General features: G+C 57.4%; 1 protein-coding gene across 1 annotated transcript; it reads right to left on the minus strand.

Annotated features, from left to right (window-relative positions):
* Positions 1 to 263: 263 nt before the first annotated feature.
* LOC124771285 lies at positions 264 to 2131 on the minus strand. The gene is made up of 2 exons (XM_047249306.1): positions 1793 to 2131; positions 264 to 680 (listed from the first exon to the last, which is right to left on the minus strand). Exons 1-2 carry the CDS (start codon positions 2129 to 2131, stop codon positions 264 to 266), a joined length of 756 nt encoding a protein of 251 aa, XP_047105262.1.
* Positions 2132 to 21605: the final 19474 nt, after the last annotated feature.

A 21605-nucleotide genomic window follows, 5' to 3' on the forward strand; every position in this document is an offset into this window, starting at 1 on the left:
GCGCCGGCAGTTGAACTCGGTGGTGGCGCAGCGTCTTCTTCACGTAGATGGCAGTGCCGCCCCCGTGGGTGGCTCTGTCATCTCGGTAGCAGCAAAAATTTGCTGCTCGCACGTCGACCCCGGGTTTGAGGAAGGTCTCCTGCACAAGGCAGATGTCGAACGCCTCGTCCTGTAGGAATTGGCGAAATTCGCCCTGCTGGGGGTGGAGACCCCGAGCGTTGAACGTGCATATGGTTAACCCATAAATATCGTCGTTATCCATATTAGGGCTGGCTTCTTCCGGCGGTGGCCTGGAGGGCCGCCGTCACTGCTCCCACGAGGACTGGTAGCTGCGTCATCAGCTGGTTGAGCGACCGCAGAAGCGCGGCCAGCTCGGTGGTGTCTTCCTTCGCCGTTTCGGGAAGGTTTGACTCCTTCGCGAAGTTTCCCGTAGTCGGCAGCGGAGCGGCGTGCCGGGAACGCCCAGCACGGGCGGCAACCCCTCCTACAGCCGCGGGCGCCGGCAAGCCAGCCTCCCCGACTGCAGGCGGCGCCGCGGGCGAGGGCAGCTGCGACGGCTGCGGTGCCGGTGCGGCCTCCCCCGCGAGCGGCCGTGGCCTCTCGGAGTGGGCGGCCGGCTTCCCCTTAGAAGCGTCCGCGAAGCTGCGACTCGGGTTTACGCGGCCGGCGCGTTTCCCGCTCTTGAATGCGGCGCATCCCCGGTAGCAGGCGACATGGTCCCCGCTACAGTTGCAGCACGTCGGTCGGTCTTCCTTCTTCTTCGGGCAGTCACGCGACGCGTGTTCCTCGGCGCACTTGCAGCAACGCACAGTCATCCTGCAGAACTTTGCCACGTGGTCCATGCGTTGGCAATTGAAGCCCTGGGCTCGCCTGCCTTTCGCACAGAGTGGCTCGACTTTCACGTCGAAGTCAACAATGTTTGCAACTTGAAAAATTTTCCGGTTGTCCACATTGTCGACTAAGACCACAAGGAACAGGGGCATGTCCTTGTGGGTCCTGGGCGACCTCATCAGGCCGACGTGTCGGGTCTGAAAGCCGAGTTCCTCCAGCTGCCGTTGTAGGAACGCCGGTTCCATCTTCCTCGGCAGGTGACGGACGACGACCTTCAGCTGCTTCAGCTGCTCCGTACTCTGCGTGAAGCAGAACAACTTCTCGGTCTCACAGAGTTGCATGAGTTTCGTATGGTCCTCTATGGACTCTGGTCTGTCCTTGTAAATATCGGTCCCCGCGGACATCTTCAGCGGTTTTGCGATGGAGTACAGCTTCTCTCTGAGCTCACTGCACCCCTTCCTCCAAAGGATTGTAATTAACGGAGGGCGGCGGGGCGGTTTCGTCGCCGTAGTCGGTGTTGTCCCGTCCCCGTCGGTCTCGGCTAGTTCAGGTAGATCTGCAAACCGGTTTGCAGCCTCGACCTGTTCTGGCGTCACCGGTCCAAACGACCTGGGTTTCGGTGAGTGGCGCCGGGAGGGCGCGATGAAGCCTTCTTCATCCGGCTTCCTCGGCGATGCGGTCGTCATCCTGCGGCGTACCCTCCTCTTCTTCCGCCTGGCGCGACCGGAACTTGCCTGGGGGGAGGGAGTGTCCTCTACGGACGCGGCTGGGCGCTTCCGTGAGGTTTTCTCGACCTCGGCATTCTCGTCAGGTGTTGCCAGCCTGGACGTTGTGAGGGCGTGGCGGCTTCAGTAGCCACCACGGCTGGTGCGACTGCTGGCGCGGCAGCTGTCGTGGCAACTGCGACAGGCAATTGTTTGTCGCGACCCACAGGTAACAGGGACCGGAGTCTCGTTAGAACCTCCACCCTGTCCGTATGTGTTCCCGTGGTCAGATGTTGCATGGCGATGAAATACTCATCGGGAGTCAGCATGGCCATGGCGGCGGCAAGTTCCTCCTTTGCCAGGGGAATCGGCGGCTCGATCCGTCGTCTCGGCAGAGAGAGTGTGCGGGCGCGGCGCCGTCCGTTCGCGGAAGTTTCCACGTTCGTCCGACGACCGCGAGCAACACTCTCACTCGTCGTCCTCGTCGGTGATGGGGGGCCAGACGCTGCCGTCGTCCGGGAGACTTCCCTTAGACCGCCATCTGCCTCACCCTCAGTCTCGCCGGAGTGATCGTCTCGTTTGAGCTCCTCCTCCATGTCGTAACCCCGAACACGACAATTTTGCCTCTTTTGAAAGACACGACAGTTTGCTTTCTAAGAGAATGGGGTCAGGCCACGTGAATTTTGCCGCACGAGTTCCTAAAGGCCCTTGCGGGCTGTTGTCGACTCTGAAAGAGGAAAACGCTGGTTAGCGAGAACACGCAAGGCGAGTAGCCAATTGCGTGAACCCGCACAACCGATCGCTACTAAATCACGAGCGAGAGGTTTGCCTCGGCACCTTCAGCACAGAGCGTCCGCACACTTCGGCAGCCACAGCCCAAGTCGCGTGCGTGTGCGTGTGCGTGCGTGCGTGCGTTGGGTCAGTCCTCGCGGCGGCGGCGGCTCTCCTATTATGACTTCCTCACTGTGAGGAGGTTCAAGTGGATGTTTGTGGCCGGTTGGCCTTTACTCCCCTGGGAATCTTGTAGACTCTTCTTTCTTATGAGCACACCGTCTTCCCCCATCGCGGCCAGTCAGATGTGCTCGACATCGCCGTGCTCAAAGGTGTTGGGCACTTCACGTCCGCCACCGTTAGATGTGCCATGTCGTCCGATCACCTCTCAGTGGTCTTCGACATGGACGTCATCGGTGCATCTATGCCGTCCGACCGCCACAACTTCCGTGGCATAGACGAGGCGTGCTTTCGTGTCGAGGTCCTAGACCGCCTCGAGGGCGGCCCCGATCCCGCTGTGCAAGGGGCTGACGAAGCGTTGGCCTTCTTCACGCGGCACACACTGGCCGCAGCGGAGGCGGCCACTCCCATCATAAGGCCCCAGAAAGACGAACAAGGCCTTCTGGATACCCAAGTGGGTGATGTGGGGGTGGAGGTTTCGGTTGGTTGGGTGGAACGAAAGGATAAGGTTTGTCGTGGTGGGGGTAAGTACCGTCGCGAAGCGAGTCAGCGATCTTCTTCGTTACAGCGCTTGCGCTGTACATGTCTGGAAGCGGAAGGAATGAGACTTCTTCCCACTCTTCTTCTTGCGCTGCTGCTTCGGTGTCCTGCGCTGCTGCTTCGGTCCTCGCGGCTCTTCTCTCTTTTAGTCCTCTACCGTTAGAGGGGTGTTGGTGGAGGTTATTGCCGCCTTTGGACATTTCCTCCTCTTTTCTTGTGTGTTGTTTTTAGTACTGTGCTTTTGTGAGTTGCTGTTTGTTAGGAGTTGTTAGTTGTTCTGTTGTGCTACTGCAGGTGTAGCGACTTGGGTCTTTTATATCTGTCCCTACGGTGTTCATATTTCCCAAGGGTGTTTATTAGGTCGTTTTCTGAATTCCGCGCCGTGGCGTAGAACGCTTCTACCAGGGCACGGAATCGTGTTGTGAGTGGCTCTATGTCTGTGGCTTCATGTAGGTCTGCCGCGGGGAAGCGCATGGGGACGTGTAAGGCCCGTCGTAACGCTCTATTTTGAACCTTCTGTAAGCGATCTATCGTCGATCTGGCTGCGTAGCCCCATACAGGGCACGCATATTCCAGTATCGGTCGAATTAGACTTCGATAGATCGCTACTCCTGTTGCGGGGTCGAGGGAACTGGTGCTGTTCAAGACAGGGTACAGAATCTGCATCCTGGCGTAAGCTTTTCTGCGAAGTTCCTCTATGTGACACTTCCATGTCAGCCGTCTGTCATGTGTGACACCGAGGTACTTCGCAGAATTTCTCCATGGCAAGTTCTGCCCCTGCAATCGTAGCAGTTGGTATGGACTTCTTGGGGGTCGGCGTTTCCCATAGCGTCTGGTGAGCAGCATGGCTTGTGTCTTCTCTGAGTTTATTGAGATGCGCCACTGCTTGGCCCAGTTTTCCGTCCTGTTTAGGGCGGTTTGCAGACGCCTTGTAACCAGGTTCCTGTTTGTCGAGCAGGAGAAGAATGCAGTGTCGTCTGCGCATCGTGCAGTGTGTACATGCTGAGTCGTAGGGATGTCAGCGGTGTAGACACTGTAGAGGACGGGTCCCAGGACCGAGTCCTGGGGCACGCCTGCACTGATTCTTCTCCTGGTCGACAGGGATCCATCGATCTTAACTGAGAAAGTCCTACCGGAGAGATAGTTTTTAATGATTTTGACGATCTTTCCGGGGAAGCCTAGGGTGTACATCTTGTGTAGTATCCCGGTATGCCAGACTGAGTCGAAGGCTTTTGCTACGTCTAACAAGACAAGCCCGCAGTAGCCCTTTCGGTTGAAGCTGTCCGTGGCTGCCTCAACCACCCTCATGATTTGCTGGGGGGCGGAGTGTCTTTGCCTAACTCCGAATTGGAATTTCGACAGAATCTGCTCTCTTGTGATATAGTCCGATATGGGGGTTATTAGGAGGCGCTCGTAAAGTTTACTGAGGGTAGGCAGTAGACTAATTGGTCTATAATGTTGCGGGAACACCGGGTCTTTTCCTGGTTTCGCGATCGCAATGACTTCTGCGTGCTTCCACTGCGCCGGGAATTTTTGTGATCGCGTCAGTACGTTTACTATATCGTTCAGGTGGGTGATTGCCAGAGGCGGGAGGAGTTTCAGCAATTCATTTGTGACCTGGTCGTGACCCAGGGTTTTCCTGGTGGGCGGGGACTTGATGCACTGCACCACGTCTTCAGAACTGAAGAGTGGCATGTAGTCATCTTCGTCGTCTGCTTCCAGGAACACGGCCAGTTCTTGGCGGACTGTCGCAACGTGTTCTCTGTCCTGTACTTCTGCTGGTCTGAACTGTTTTTCGACCACGTCGGGTAGTGCGTTAGCTTTGTCAATGGGGCTGAACTGCAGTCCGCGTTCGCATTGCAGTGGTGGCATTTTCGCGCGTCTTTTCGTGTACTGTTTGTTGGCTTGCCATAAACTATTGTCTTCTAGTTTGAGAGCTGAGAGCCTTGCCGACCATTGTTGGTTGCGATACTCATTGAGATCTGCTTTCAGCTCTCTCTGTAGCCTATTGAGTAGCCTCCGTGTATCCCTATTTCTGGTGAGCTTCCACTCTTTGGCGATCCTGTTTTTCTGCCGTATTTGCGCAAGCAAGTACGGTTGGAGTTGCCTGGAGCGGTGAGGGGAAGGGGGGGGGGGGGGGGCGCAGGAGGCGGTGTGGCTCCCTCAGCAGCTTGTAGGATCGCTTTTGTGAGGTCGTCTAGTGCCTGTTCTGCTGTCTCTGCAGTTGGGGGCGGGGTCTGGGCAAGTTCAGCTGCTACTGCGATGCTGAATTGCTCCTTATTGATGCGCTTGTACGTCGCATGCCGTTGTGGGATAGAGAGCTCTCGCTCGCTTGCTCGCTTTAAAACTCTGGCTACATATGCCAGGCGTAAAAGCAGTTTAAGCAGCGGAGCTGCTGTTCCTGCGGTGACCTCTTTGGGGTGCAGTGGGACCTAACGGGTCGAGCTGTCCTAACTTGGTGTCGTTCATTGTGACGCCCTTTGTGTCGACATCGGGCTGCAAGAGATGATTACTCTCGCAGTAGGTCTGGCCAACGAGTCGTTGGCCTGTGGTGGACCTGGCGGCCCAGACCACGAATCAGGCGGCTGCCAGACCGTTCCGCATTGCTGTAGAACTGTCTGGCGATTTGCCGGAAGCGATCCCGCAAGAAGGGGATCTCAGCTTCTTCATGGAGTAGCCTCGTCGGATAGCGAGGCGGCTTGTGGAGCGCAAGTCGCAGCGCCCTGTTTTGCAGTCGTTGGAGCGTCACAATGTGCGTCGCGGCCGTGTTACCCCACACCACAGCCGCGTATTCCAGTACCGGCCGAACAAGGGACAGATACATGGTGAGGCCATGGCGTGGAGGAAGTGTCGATGAAAGGTTGAGCAGTGGGTAAAGCGCACGAAGGTGCCCCACTGCCCGCCCTCTGACGTCTCGGACGTGTGGCAGCCACGTCAGGTGCCTGTCCAACGTCACCCCGAGGTATTTGCCGGTCCGCAACCGTGGGATGGGGCCCCCCATGATCGTGACCGGCGGTAGGTCCGGTGGCAGCCTCTTTCTGCTGAAGATGACAGCCTGACTCTTCGCAGCATTGAACTTTAAGCACCATTTCGTGGACCAGGCGCCCAGGACGTCGCATCCGAGCTGGAGGCGACGGCGCATCTCGGCCGCGTTCATGCTGCGGGTGAACAGCGCCGTGTCGTCGGCATAAAGGGCCAACTCCACGCGTGCCACCCGCGGGGCGTCGGCGGTGTACAGGGAGTACAGCAGGGGGCCGAGGACCGACCCCTGCGGCACCCCCGCTCGAATCCGCCGGTCGGTGGAAGTGCCTCCATCTGCTCGGACGTGGAAAGTGCTTCCCGAGAGATACGAGCGCAGCAGGACCACGTGCGACGTCGGTACCCCGTGCACAAAACGTTTGTACACGAGGCCGTCGTGCCACACGCAGTCGAAGGCCTTGGAGACGTCGAGAAGCACCGCCCCTAGGTACTCCCGCGTCTCCAGCGCTCGCATCGCCTGCTCCACGAGGCGCAACAGCTGCTGCGTGGTAGAGTGGCCGCTCCGGAACCCAAACTGCTCCTCGGGAATGAGTTGCTGTTCCGTCACGTGGCGCAGCTTCCGCTCCGCGTACAATCTCTCAAACACTTTTTAGAGGGATGGGAGCAGACTGATCGGCCGGTAGTTCGCGGCCTGGCGTGGATCCATGCCGCTCTTGGGGATGACAACCACTTCCGCATGTTTCCACGCGGAAGGGAAGGTCCCAGAGCGGAGGATGCTGTTAAAAATGTCCGCCAGAGATTGGTGTACCTCCGGCGGAAGTATCCTCAACAGGCAGTTGGTGACACCATCGGTGCCACCCGCCTTCTTCGGGTTGAGTTGACTGAGCTGCAGGTCCACTTCCTCAGCTGTGATTTGCTCGATCTCGTCGTCTTCCTCCCGTGCAGCGAGGAAAACCGGCAGGCGGTCCGCCACCAGACGGACGTGGTCGGGATCGACCACACCATCAACAGGTTGAAAGTTTTCCGCGAACGTGGCCGGCTTTCGCATCTGGCTCGCAGACAACATTCGCACCCGCATGGAGGGGCGGGACTCGCTGGCGATGACGAAGGAAACGCTTGGCGGTCCGCCAAGCACTACCGTCTGTCGTTGTTAGTGTGGCCACAAGGCCCGCCCAGTACGGTGTCGATGGTCGTCGATGGCGGCCCGAATCTCGCGCCGCGCCCTGTTGAGGCGGCGCTTCGTCTTGGGCAGCCGTGTGAGCTGCCACTCCCGGAAGAGGCGATTCTTGTTTGTGATCGCCTCTAGGATGTGCGGCGGGAGTTGGCGCGACATCTCTCGCGGCCATCCTGGCCGCCTGGGGGTGGCCGCCTCCGCTGCAGCCAGTGTGTGCCGCGTGAAGAAGGCCAACGCTTCGTCAGCCCCTTGCACAGCGGGATCGGGACAGCCCACGAGGCGGTCTAGGACCTCGTTACGAAAGCACGCCTCGTCTATGCCACGGAAGTTGTGGCGGTCGGACGGCATAGATGCACCGATGACGTCTATGTCGAAGACCACCGGGAGGTGATCAGATGACATGGCACATCTAACGGTTGCGGACGTGAAGTGCCCAACACCTTTGAGCACGGCGATGTCGAGCACGTCAGACTGGCCGCGATGGGGGAAGACGGTGTGGTCATAAGGCCCCAGTACTATCGCGCCATGCCGTTGTGTGGCGCGAAGGAGGCGGCGGCCGCTGGCGTTGATGATGCGGGAGTTCCACTGCGGGTGCTTGGCGTTCAAGTCACCCGCAATGAAGACTTTCCCGCGCAGTGGCAGCAGGTTGTCGACGTCAGCCTCCTGAAGCAGTCCCCTCGGCGGCCTGTTGGCCGCAACGAAGGTGATGACCCCCGCTGTCGTGGTGACAGCCACCCCAGTGGCCTCCATTGCAGCGAGGGGCAGAAGCTGGACTTCATGATGGTTGAGGGACGCCTTGATATAGATAGCCGTCCCGCCGCTATGGGTCAACCTGTCGGTGCGGTAGCACCGATAGTTGGCCACCTTCACATGTATTCCCGGCTTCAGGAAGGTCTCGCACACGAGGCAGATGTCAATTGCCTCGTCGCGCAAGAACTCCCTGAATTCCCCTTGTTGGGGGACCAAACTGTTTGCGTTGAAGGCGCAAACGGTGAGGCCATGGATATGGCGATTATCCATGGCGCGGTGGAGTTGCAACGCCGGCCTGAAGGGCCGACGTGTCCGCGGTGACGAGCATCAGGAGCTGCTCGAGCAGCTGGCTCAACGACCGCAAGAGCGATCGGAACTCGGCTGCGTCGGTGGCCAAGGGGGCGGTGGGGGCCGCTGGGGCGGCCTCCGCCACTGGTACGGCCGGATGCGGCCGCTCCGTGGTAGACGACTGCCGTGGAGCATCGGCAGCCGGTCGCGGTTGCGGCGCAGCACGAGGTGCCGTCCTCTGCTGCGGCAGAGTGTCGTCGGCAGTCCGTTGTGGAGCGGCAGGGGTGGCCCGGCCCGCGCGCTGGCGACGCCTGCGCGGGGCGGTAACCCGCGCGCCCTGCGTGGGTGCGGCGGTTGCCACCACCACGGGCGAAGCCGTGGACGGCGCAGTCGGTTGCTGCGTCTCGCACTCCACCTGTGCCGAACTTCGGGTGGTGGAGGCTGATGGTCCTCCCTTGGTGGCGGCAGCAAAGTTGGTGGACGGGTGCACTTTACGAGAAGGAGCGCCCCTCCCCTCGGTTGATTTCGGCCCCTTTTGAAGACCGAACAGTATCTATAGCTGGCAACGTGCGTGCCGCCGCAGTTGCAGCACGTCGGCTTTTCTTCCCTGGCAAGCCCGCAGGACTTGCTCTCGTGTTCTCCCGCGCACTTGACGCAGCGGGGCAACATGGAGCAGTAGCGGGAGACGTGGTCGAGCCTCTGGCAGGAAAAGCACTGGGCCCTCTTGCCTTTGGCGCGGAGAGGTTCCACTGCGACCTTGACACGGCCGACCCGCTGCACCTGGAAAATCTTTCGATTAACCAGGTTGTCAACGAGGACAACCTAGTACAGCGGCATGTCGCGGTGCGTTCGTGGAGACTTCATCAGTCCGGTGGACCGGACGCCGAAGCCCATGTCCTCGAGCTCCTCTCGAAGGTAGTCCGCACCAAACTTGAGGGGAAGGTGGCGGAATACCACCTTCAGAAGTTTGAGCGGCTCGGAGGTGTGCGTGTAGCACGGGAGGCCATCTTTGCAGATGGCGTCCATCACCGCGCGGTGCTCCTCGTTGGACGACACTGTGACCTTGTAGAGGTCACGGCCAGCGTTCTTGACAGCGGCGGACGTGGCCACCCTGTCCAGTTTGTGCTGGAACTCCTTGTACTCGCCGGCCCATTGGATGACGATAGGCGGCGGCTTCTTTTGGGCCGGCGCCAGAGGCGCGGCGCCATCCTCCATCGCATCGACGCTGGCGCCCGCAAACGTGTTGGCGGCCGGCAGCGGGGTCGGTTGCTGCAGCGCAGCAGCCCTGGCAGTGTGCCGCCGGGTTGGGGCGACAAAACCATCCTCGTCCGGCTGCCGGGAAGCGGCAGGCGAACGAGTGGGCTGCCGCGTGGTCTTCGTCGATTTCTGCGCGGCGGTGCTCCGGGAGGAGCCCGCGACAGTCAGCCCAGACTCTGTGGTGGAGGTGCGGGAGGCCCTGGAGGCCTTCTTCCGCGGCCGCGCTGCTTCAGATGTCTGAGAGGGAGTGTCAGAATCGTCATGCGTCACAGCCCGGCGCTTCCTGAGCGCGCGGGCAGCGTCAAGGTCGGTGTCACGGCGCTCCGACTCGGCAATCGCCTCAGCCAGATTTGCGTCGGGCAGGTCCATGTCCTCCATCTCGGTGACCGCAGCTACCGCAGCCACGGGCTCTTCTCGTGTCTCTGGGGCCAGGGGGGCAACCGGGGGCACATCGACCTCTTCAGTGGTCGAAGCCAGCTGCGCAACTCCCGCCGAGGCCGCCACCGCCGGGACCGCAAACTCATGCGATGCGACCGGCGGGGCTCTCGGTGGTACACCCGACACATGCTGCCTCGTGTGCGGTAGAGCGGCAGCCTTCTGAATGTTACAGAAGGCGAGTATAGCCGCCTCGTCGTCCTCTCGACCAGGGTAGGAGCCCCCCTGGGCGAGTTTGTTCATAATTATGAACACTCGATCACGAGAGTGCGCGTCAAAATCCGAAGAGTCAATCCTGTCAGCGTCAGTTGGTGAAAGCCGGTTCGTCATAGGTGGGGGGCCGGATGGGGCCGCCACCGGGATCAACGCAGTCGCCTGAGCTGGCCCCGACGGACGGCGATCCGCCACACCCTTCGCAAGTAACGCATCCTCTCTCATTGACATCTCGAACAGCACTCCGCGTGGGTGCGATCGCGTGCGTGCGTGATAGAGAGCGCGCTGACGCTGACGCTAGAATGACGAGCCTGTCCTTGGCTCGTGGTGGTGCAGTCTAGACAATATTTGTCATTCCTGCGGTTCCTGTAAGAGAGAGAAATATATATTACCACTCTTGTCGATAGGTCCTGCCTGGTTTAACCTGAAAAAGAGAAAGACACATTTGTTGAGGGATTAGTAAAACTTAATCCCTCAGCAAGTCAGGCCAACGCGTGGTTGGCCTGTGATGAGGTAGTTGGCCCAGTTCACGGATGAGCCGGTTGCGGGAGCGTCCCATCTTCTCGTAGAACTTCCTGGCGATGGCACGGAACCTGTCTCAGAGAGGCAGGATCCCGGTGTCCTCGTGGAGTTGGCTCGTCGAGAAACGCCTCGGAAGATGCAGAGTCACAATGTGAGCATCTGCAGCTTTCCCCCAGATCATGGCCGCATACTCTAACAGTGGGCGAACCAATGTTAGGTGAAGCGTGATGCCGTGTTGCGGTGGCAATGACGACTGCAGGTTTAGCAGTGGATACAGGGCGCGGAGGCGTCCAATTGCTCTCCCTTTCACATCACGGATGTGATGCTTCCAGGTGAGCCTGCGGTCTAGGGTAACCCCTAGGTATTTCGCCGTGCCACTCCATGGGATAGGTTCTCCCAGGATTTCGAGCGGCGTAAGCCCTGGCGGCAGGATAGAGAGCGCGGTTCTCTCTGCTCTCTTTTAGTCCTCTACCGTTAGAGGGGGAGTTGGTGGAGGTTGTTGTCACCTTTGGACATTTCCTCCTCTTTGCTGTGTGTTGTTTTTGTTACTGTGCTGTTGTAAGTTGCTGTTTGAAGAGAGCGCGGCTGCCTGCTGCTGCTCACATCTGCTACTTTCCCCTCTTTGGGGAAGTGTGAGGGGGAGTTTGTAGACTTTCGGCTTTTACTCCCCTGTGAATGTGTGTGTGTGATTTTTCTATAGTTTTTTGGTGTCTGTGACTTGTGATGTTTGTTGTGAGTGAATCTGGTACTTGCCTGAGGTAGGCGAAAAGATTGGTGTTATATGGGAGGGAACCGGATTAGGGATTGGGTATTGGGATTTTCTCTTCGATTTAATCGTTGAAGATCGTCATAGGGCGCTTATGCTTATCGCGGGACATGTCATACCGACCTAGGGAGTGGATGAGCGCGATTCCGGATCTGGAAGTACCCTCATAGAAGGCCCTTGCCAGATCCTGGAAACGCTCTCTCAGGAGTGGGATTTCGGCTGCGGCGTGCAAGTCGTCTGTGGGGAATCCAAGAGGTAGGTGCAGTGCCCTTCTGAGGGCGCGGTTCTGCAGCCTCTGGAGTTTGTCCAGGTGCTGCTTTGCCGCGTATCCCTAGACGGGGCACGCATACTCCATTACTGGCCGGATCAGGGCCTGGTAAACATTTACTGCTACTCGGCAGGGAAGGGAGCTGTTCGTGTTCAGGATAGGGTATAGGATGGACATTCTGGCGCAGACCTTCCTGTGGACCTCGTCTATGTGGGGTTTCCACGTAAGACGTGAATCCAAGGTTACGCCAAGGTACTTGGCGGTTCTGCGCCAGGGGAGTTGGATTCCATTTAGGTGAAGGTGGAGGGGGGGACGTTGAGGAGGTTCGAACCTTCCGAGCCTGCTAATAATCAGCATTGCCTGCGTCTTCTCGGAGTTGATCGTGATGCGCCAGCGACGGGCCCAAGTTTCTGTGTCATCTAAAACCTTTTGTAGCCTACGGATGACCAGGTCCTTATTCGCGTTTCTCGTGTAGAAGGCTGTATCGTCAGCGTACTGTGCAGTGCGCACCAGGGGGGCCGTTGGAGTGTCCGCAGTGTACAAACTGTACAATACGGGCCCCAGGACCGATCCCTGTGGCACCCCGGCACGAATACGCCTTCTGGTGGATGTGGCAGTTTCTACTTTGACGCAAAAAGTCCTATTAGTGAGATAGCTCTTGATGAGCTGAACTATGCTCCCGGGGAACCCTTGTGTGTACAGCTTGTAGAGTAGCCCTCTATGCCATACTCAATCAAAGGCTTTGGCTACGTCTAGTAGCACTATCCCGCAGTAGCCTCTGTGGTTGAAGCCCTCTGTGGCTGCTTCAACCATTCTCATGACCTGTTGTGGGGCAGAGTGGTTCTGCCGGAACCCAAATTGGAAATCCGGCAGAATTTGCTCTCTGGTAATATGTTCTTGTATGGGTCTTAGCAGGAGGCGCTCATAGATCTTGCTGAGAGTTGGCAAGATGCTAATCGGCCTGTAGTGCTGCGGGAATAGAGGGTCTTTCCATGGTTTGTGTATCGCGACCACTTCCGCATGTTTCCAGCAAGCTGGGAAAACACGGGAACGAGTAATCTCGTTGAGGACGTTCGCGAGGTGTGTGATTGCTGTGGGTGGGAGATTTTTGACTAACTGATTAGTGACACTGTCGTGCCCTGGTGCATTTTTTGTAGGGAGGGACCTGATTACTCTTGCCACGCCCTCGGGGGCAAAAAGTATGGGTTCGTCCTCTGGGTCCTCCTCAGCATTGAGGAAGACAGTCAGTTGACGACTGACTACCTCATCATGCTCTTCATCCTGGGGTTCTGCCGCTTGGAACTGCTTCTCGAAGGAGTCGGCGAGGGCGTTGGCCTTTCCAGCATGGCTGTAGACCAGTCCCCGCTCGCCATGCAGTGGCGGCATCCTAGCGCGTCGTTTTGTAAACTGTTTGGTCGCTTGCCATAGTGTATGATCGTCTACTTTGAGAGCTGTGAGGCGGTTTTGCCATTGCTGGTTTCTGTGCTCATTGAGCGCTACCTTCAGTTCTCTCTGTAGACGATTGAGCAGCCTCCTGGTGGCCTGATTTCTGGTGATCTTCCACTCTTTTGCCACTCTGTTCTTATGTCGAATTTGAGCTAGCAAGTGTTCCGGGAGCTGTATTTGCGGCGGTGGGCCATCCCTTTGTGGAGGGGTGGCTTCTTCCGCTGCCTGCAAGATGGTGCCTGTTAGGTCTTGTAGCGCTTGTTCTACTGTTTCGGCAGTAGGTGGCGGAGCGCGAGCGATATCAGAGGCGACAGTTTCTTGGTATCGCTCCCAGTCTGTACGTTTGTACGACGTCTGGTACCGTGGGAGTGCTACCCATTCTCCCACATCGACCTCTAGAATCACTGGGTTGTGGTCGGAGGACACTCTGTTGATTGTCCTTGCGGCCACGAACCCTGCGATCCTCCTAGTGAGAGCTATATCTAACACGTCGGGCCTGCTTCCATTTTTTGGAAAATGTGTGGGCTCGACTGGACCTCATGTTTCGAAGTGGTCGGTGCGCGCTAGTTGTTGCAGTTTGGCGCCTGCTCTGGAGGTTACTCTAGAATTCCAATCAGGATGTTTGGCATTCAAGTCTCCCCCTATTTTGAGTTTGCCTTCAATTTGCCCTAGAGCAGCTATGTCTCCTTCATCTACCTGGTCATGTGGGGGTCGGTAGACTGCAACAATTGTTAGGGGTCCGGTGGATGTGGTTACTTCCACCGCCACTGCTTCGATTTTGTTGGTAGCTGGTAAGAATACCTGGTGGTGGGGGATCCCTATTTTTACATATATGGCCACTTCTCCGCCTTGGGTTGGCCTGTCTTTACGGTAGCTAACGTAGTTGGGAACTGTCGCTTTTATTCCCGGTTTTAGGTGGGTTTCCCCCATCATGCATATGTCGATAGAGAACTCCTTCATGAGTTCTCGGAACTCGACCTCTTGATTAACAATGCCGTCTGCGTTAAAGACGCACATTGTCAGGCCTTGAATATTCGGTCGTCTATTCATGATTGCCTTTTTAAACTACTGAGGAAGTCGCAGAGGGGAGCGACTGCTGGACTGTTGCGTGAAGGGCGACGAGGATCTGTGTCTTCTGCTTCTGGGCTTCCCTGAATTCCTTCATCATTTCCACGATGAGGTTCATGGTCTGCACCATTACGCCTAACAACTGATCCATGGGGGGGGGGGGGGGGGAGTGTGTGTGGGGTTCCCTAGGGCTTCCTCCGTCATGGTGGACCTGGTCGTTGTTGCTGTGTATTTCCCGGTGTTGTTCTCGTGATAGTGTCTGGTGTTGTGCTGATTGGGCTACGCTTTCATTGTTCCTTGGAGGAGAAACCACTTCCGCATAAGTCGCCCTTGGTGTGTCCGGCCTTGGTTTTACCCAGGCCTTGTCCGTGTGTGTTGCCATGGTTTGTTTTCTTGTGTGTCTTGGTGGGTTTGGTTCAAATGGCTCTGAGCACTATGGGACTCAACTGCTGAGGTCATTAGTCCCCTAGAACTTAGAACTAGTTAAACCTAACTAACCTAAAGACTTCACAAACATCCATGCCCGAGGCAGGATTCGAACCTGCGACCGTAGCGGTCTTGCTTTTCCAGACTGCAGCGCCTTTAACCGCACGGCCACTTCGGCCGGCTCTTGGTGGGTTTATGGTGTTTTGTTTGTGTGTGTGGGGGGCGGCCTCTGCGCCCTTTGCCTGTTGTGTGTGTCGTTTGTGGACCTCACAACCTTAGAGAGCGCGGCTGTCTGCTCTCATCTGTTGCTTTCCCCTCTTTGGGGAAGTGTGTGGGGGAGTTTGTAGCCTTTCGGCTTTTACTCCCCTGTGAACGTGTGTGTGCGATCCTTCTATAGTTTTTGGTGTCTGTGATTTGTGATGATTGTTGTGAGTGTGTCTGGTACTTGCCTGAGGTAGGCGAGAGAGAGCGCTCACTCACTCACTCACTCACTCACTAAAAAACTCTGGCTACATATGCCAGGTGTAAAGGCAGTGTAAGCAGCGGAGCTGCTGTTCCTGCGGTGACCTCCTTAGGGGTGCAGTGGGACCTAACGGGTGGAGCTGTCCTCGCTGGCCGTCGTTCATTGTGACGCCCTTTGTTTCGACATCGGTCGGTAAGAGATGATTACTCTCGCAGTAGGTCTGACCAACGAGTCGTTGGCCTGCGGTGGACCTGGCAGCACGGAGCACGAATCAAGCGGCTGCCAGACCGTTCCGCATTGCTGTAGAACTGTCTGGCGATTTGCCGGAAGCGATCCCGCAGGAAGGGGATCCCAGCTTCTTCATGGAGCAGCCTCGTCGGATAGCGAGGCGGCTTGTGGAGCGCAAGTCGCAGCGCCCTATTTTGCACGCGTTCGAGCGTCGCTATGTGCGTCGCTGCCTCGTTACCCCACACCACAGCCGCGTATTCCAGTACCGGCCGAACAAGGGACAGATACATGGTGAGGCCATGGCGTGGAGGAAGGCTCGATGAAGGGTTGAGCAGTGGGTAAAGCGCACGAAGGCGCCCCACTGCCCGCACTCTGACGTCACGGACGTGTGGCAGCCACGTCAGGTGCCTGTCCAACGTCACCCCGAGGCATTTGCCGGTCCGCGACCATGGTATGGGGCCTCCCATGATCGTGACCGGCGTTAGGTCCGGTGGCAGCCTCTTTCTGCTGAAGATGACAGCCTGACTCTTCGCAGCGTTGAATTTTAAGCGCCATTTCGTGGACCAGGCGCCCAGGACGTCACATCCGAGTTGGAGGCGACGGCGCATCTCGGCCGCGTTCATGCTGCGGGTGAACAACGCCGTGTCGTCGGCATAAAGTGCCAACTCCACGCGTGCCACCCGTGGGGCGTCGGCGGTGTACAGGGAGTACAGCAGGGGGCCGAGGACCGACCCCTGCGGCACTCCCGCTCGAATCTGCCGGTCGGTGGAAGTGCCTCCATCTGCTCGGACGTGGAAAGTGCCTCCCGAGAGATACGAGCGCAGCAGGACTACGTGCGACGTCGGTACCCCGTGCGCAAAACGTTTGTACACGAGGCCGTCGTGCCACACGCAGTCGAAGGCCTTGGAGACGTCGAGAAGCACCGCCCCTAGGTACTCCCGGGTCTCCAGCGCTCGCATCGCCTGCTCCACGAGGCGCAACAGCTGCTGCGTGGTAGAGTGGCCGCTCCGGAAGCCAAACTGCTCCTCGGGAATGAGTTGCTGTTCCGTCACGTGGCGCAGCAGCCGCTCCGCGTACAACCTCTCAAACACCTTTGAGAGGGACTTGAGCAGGCTGATCGGCCGGTAGTTCGCGGCCTGGCGTGGATCCATGCCGCTCTTGGGGATGGCAACCACTTCCGCATGTTTCCACGCGGAAGGGAAGGTCCCAGAGCGGAGGATGCTGTTAAAAATGTCCGCCAGAGATTGGTGTACCTCCACCGGAAGCATCCGCAACAGGCAGTTGGTGACACCATCGGTGCCACCCGCCTTCTTCGGGTTGAGTCGACGGAGCTGCAGGTCCACTTCTTCAGCTGTGATTTGCTCGATCTCGTCGTCTTCCTCCCGGGCAGCGAGGAAAAACGGCAGGCGGTCTGCCACCAGACGGACGTGATCGAGATCGACCACACCAGCAGCAGGTTGAAAGTTTTCTGCGAACGTGTCTGCGAGGATGCCGGACTTCGCATCTGGCTCGCAGACAACGTTCGCACCCGTATGGAGAGGCGGGACTCGCTGGCGACGACGAAGGAAACGCTTGGCGGTCCGCCAAGCGCTGCCGTCCGTCGTTGTTAGTGTGGCCACAAGGCCCGCCCAGTCACGACGACGATGGTCGTCGATGGCGGCCCGAATCTCGCGCCGCACCCTGTTGAGGCGGCGCTTCGTCTTGGGCAGCCGTGTGAGCTGCGACTCCCGAAAGAGGCGATTCTTGTTTGTGATCGCCTCTAGGATGTGCGGCGGGAGTTGGCGCGACATCTCTCGCGGCCGTCCTGGCCGTCTGGGGGTGGCCGCCTCCGCTGCAGCCAGTGTGTGCCGCGTGAAGAAGGCCAACGCTTCGTCGGCCCCCTGCACAGCGGGATCGGGTGCGCCCTCGAGGCGGTCGAGGACCTCGACACGAAAGGGCGCCTCGTCCATGCCTCGGCAGTTGTGGCGGTCGGGCGGCAGAGATGCACCGATGACATCCATGTCGAAGACCACTGGGAGGTGATCGGACGACATGGCACATCTAACGGTGGCGGACGTGAAGTGCCCAACACCTTTGAGCACGGCGATGTCGAGCACATCAGACTGGCCGCGATGGGGGAAGACGGTGTGCTCATAAGGCCCCAGTACTATCGCGCCATGCCGTTGCGTAGCGCGAAGGAGGCGGCGGCCGCTGGCATTGGTGACGCGGGAGTTCCACTGCGGGTGCTTGGCGTTCAAGTCACCCGCAAGGAGGGCGTCGACGTCAGCCTCCTGAAGCAGTCCCCTCGGCGGCCTGTAGGCCGCAACGAAGGTGATGACCCCCGCCGTCGTGGTGACAGCCACCCCAGTGGCCTCCATTGCAGCGAGGGGCGGAAGAGAGAGAGCGCGGCTGCTGCTTACATCTAATACTTTCCCCTCTTTGGGAAAGTGTGAGGGGGAGTTTGTAGCCTTTCGGCTTTTACTCCCCTGTGTACTTGTGTGTGTGATTATTTCTGTACTTTTTTGATGTCTGTGAGATGTGATGTTTGTTCTGTGTGAGTCTGGTACTTGCCTGAGGTTTGGCGAGATAGTTGTAGCATTTTGGGTAGGAGTAGGATTTGGGAATGGGTATTGGGATTTTTCTCTTCGACTTAGTCGTCGAAGATCGTCATGGGGCGATTGTGTTTATCGCGGGACATGTCATACCGACCTAGGGAGTGGATGAGAGCGTTTCCCGACCTGGAAGTACCTTCATAGAAGGCCCTTGCCAAGTCTTGAAAACGCTCTCTCAGTAGTGGGATTTCCGCAGCGGCATGCAAATCGTCGATAGGGAATCCAAGGGGTAAACGCAGTGCCCTCCTGAGGGCGCGGTTCTGCAGCCTCTGGAGTTTGTCCAGGTGCTGCTTCGCCGCGTATCCCCAGACAGGACACGCGTATTCCATGACTGGCTGGATCAGGGCCTGGTACACGTTCACTCCTACTCAGCAGGAAAGGGAGCTGGATGAGTTGAGGATTGGGTACAGGATGGACATTCTGGCGCAGACCTTCCTATGGACCTCGTCTATGTGGGGTTTCCACGTAAGACGAGAGTCCAAGGTTACGCCAAGGTACTTGGCGGTTCTGCGCCAGGGGAGTTGGGTTCCGTTTAGGTGAAGGTGGAGGGGGGGCCGTTGAGGAGGTTCGCACCTTCCGAGCCTACGGGTGATCAGCATCGCCTGCGTCTTTTCAGAATTGATGGTGATTCGCCAGCGACGGGCCCAAGTTTCTGTGTCATCTAAAACCCTTTGTAGCCTACGGATGACCAGATCCTTGTTCGCGTTTCTTGTGTAGAAGGCTGTATCGTCAGCGTACTGTGCAGTGTGCACCAGGGGGGCCGTTGGTGTGTCCGCAGTGTACAGACTGTACAAAACGGGCCCCAGGACCGATCCCTGTGGCACCCCAGCACGAATACGCCTTCTGGTGGAGGTGGACGTTTCTACTTTGACAGAGAAAGTTCTGTTCGAGAGATAGCTTTTAATCTGTTTAACTATACTCCCGGGGAACCCTAGGGTGTACAACTTGTAGAGTAGCCCTCTATGCCATACTGAGTCAAAGGCCTTGGCTACGTCAAGTAGCACTATCCCGCAGTAGCCTCTGTGGTTGAAGCCCTCAGTGGCTGCTTCAACCACTCTCATGATCTGTTGTGGGGCAGAGTGGTTCTGCCGGAATCCGAATTGGAAATCCGGCAGAATTTGCTCTCTGGTGATGTGTTCTTGTATAGGTCTTAGCAGGAGGCGCTCGTAGATCTTGCTGAGAGTTGGCAAGAGGCTAATCGGCCTGTAGTGCTGCGGGAACAGAGGGTCTTTCCCTGGTTTGTGTATTGCGACCACTTCCGCGTGTTTCCAGCAAGCTGGGAACTCGCGGGTACGAGTAATCTCGTTGAAGACGTTCGCGAGGTGTTCGATCGCCGTGGGTGGGAGGTTTTTGACCAACTGGTTGGTGACATTGTCATGTCCTGGCGCCTTTTTGGAGGGGAGGTACCTAATTACTTTTGCCACGTCTTCGGGGGCAAAAACTGTGGGTTCGTCTTCTGGGTCCTCCTCAGCATTGAGGAAGACAGCCAGTTGACGACGGACCACTCTTTCATGATCATCATCCTGGGGTTCAGCCGCTTGGAACTGCTTCTCGAAAGTGTCGGCGAGGGCGTTGGCCTTTTCAGCATGGCTGTAGGCCATACCCCGCTCGCCATGCAGTGGCGGCATCCTAGCGCGTCTTCTTGTGAATTGTTTGGTTGCTTGCCAAAGTGTGTGATCGTCTACTTTGAGGGCTGAGAGGCGGTTTTGCCATTGCTGGTTTCTGTGCTCATTGAGCGCTACCTTCAGTTCTCTCTGTAGACGATTGAGCAGCCTCCTTGTGGCCTGGTTTCTGGTTATCTTCCACTCTTTTGCCACTCTGTTCTTATGTCGAATTTGAGCTAGCAAGTGTTCCGGGAGCTGTATTTGCGGCGGCGGGCCATCCCTTTGTGGAGGGGTGGCTTCTTCTGCTGCCTGCAAGATGGTGCCTGTTAGGTCTTGTAGCGCTTGTTCTACTGTTTCGGCAGTAGGTGGCGGGGCGCGAGCGATATCAGAGGCGACAGTTTCTCGATATCGCTCCCAGTTTGTACGTTTGTAAGACGTCTGGTACCGTGGGAGTGCTACCCATTCTCCCACGTCGACCTCTAGGATCACTGGGTTGTGGTCGGAGGACATTCTGTTGATCGTCCTCGCGGTCACAAACCCCGTAATCCTCCTAGTGAGAGCTATGTCCAACACGTCGGGCCTGCTTCCATTTTTTGGAAAATGTGTGGGCTCGACTGGACCCCAGGTTTCGAAGTGGTGGTTGCGCGCTAGTTGTTGCAATCTGACGCCTGCTCTGGAGGTTACTCTAGAATTCCAATCAGGATGTTTGGCATTGAAGTCGCCCCCTATTATGAGTTTGCCTTCAATTTGCCCTAGAGTAGCTATGTCTCCCTCATCTATCTGGTCTTGTGGGGGTCGGTAGATTGCAACGATAGTTAGGGGTCCAGTGGCAGTGGCTACTTCCACCGCCACTGCTTCGATTTTATTGGTAGCTGGTAAGAATACCTGGTGGTGGGGGATCCCTCTTTTTATGTATATGGCCACTCCTCCGCCTTGGGTTGGCCTGTCTTTGCGATAGCTAACATAGTTGGGGACTGTCGCTTTTATTCCCGGTTTTAAGTGGGTTTCCCCCATCATGCATATGTCGATGGAGAACTCCTTCATGAGTTCTCTGAACTCGACCTCTTGGTTAACAATGCCGTCTGCGTTGAAGACGCACATTGTCAGGCCATGGATGTTTGGTCGTCTATCCATGATGGGGTTTTGAAACTACTGAGGAAGTCGCAGAGGGGAGCGACTGCTGGACTGTTGCCTGGAGGGCAACGAGGATCTGTGTGTTCTGCTTCTGGGCTTCCCTGAATTCCTTCATCATTTCCATGACGAGGTTCATGGTCTGCACCATTACGCCTAACAACTGATCCATGGGGGGGGAGTGTGTGTGTGGTTCCCTAGAGCTTCCTCCGTCGTGGTGGACCTGGCCGTTGGTGCTGTGTATATCCCGGTGTTGTTCTCTTTGTTGTGTCTGGTGTTGTGGTGATTGGGCCACGCTTTCATGGTTCCTCGGGGGAGAAACCACTTCCGCATATGTCGCCCTCGGTGTGTCCGGCCTTGGTTTTACCCAGGCCTTGTCTGTGTGTGTTGTTGTATTTTGTTTTCTTGTGTGAGTGGTTGGGTTTGTGGTGTTCTGTCTGCGTGTGTGGGGGGCGGCCTTTGCGCCCTTTGCCTGCTGTGAGTGTCTTTTGTGGACCTCACAACCTTGGTAACCCGCTGTGTGGTTTTTGCCACACAGCGCGCACCTTATTTGTGGGTCCGTGTGCTGGAGTGTGCATGTCCTGGTGTCGTGGGCCTCGGCGCACTTCCTGCATCTCACTGGCATGTTGCAGTGCGCAGCGATGTGGTTCAGGCCCTGACACCTGAAGCACTGCACCGTCTTGTTTTTACGGCGCAGCGGCTCCGTGGTGACAGGGACTGCCAGGACCATCGTGATCTCCCTCTTGTTTTGTGGTATGTCTGGGAGTGTTACCTGGTACAGCGGCCACTTACTGTTTATGCTGCCCATTTGCTGTACTACCTTGACGATATACCCCCGGGCAGTCAGGTCTGTTTTGATTGCCCGGGGGGATACTCGTCTTGGTAGGTCTCTGATAACTATGTTTCTGTTTCGTGTCTTTGTTGTTGGGAAGGTGTAGTGAGGTATGCTTCTTGTGTTGAACAGTGCTTT

This window comes from Schistocerca piceifrons, unplaced genomic scaffold (genome assembly GCF_021461385.2).
Source record: "Schistocerca piceifrons isolate TAMUIC-IGC-003096 unplaced genomic scaffold, iqSchPice1.1 HiC_scaffold_913, whole genome shotgun sequence".
NCBI classification, from domain to species: Eukaryota; Metazoa; Arthropoda; class Insecta; order Orthoptera; family Acrididae; genus Schistocerca; species Schistocerca piceifrons.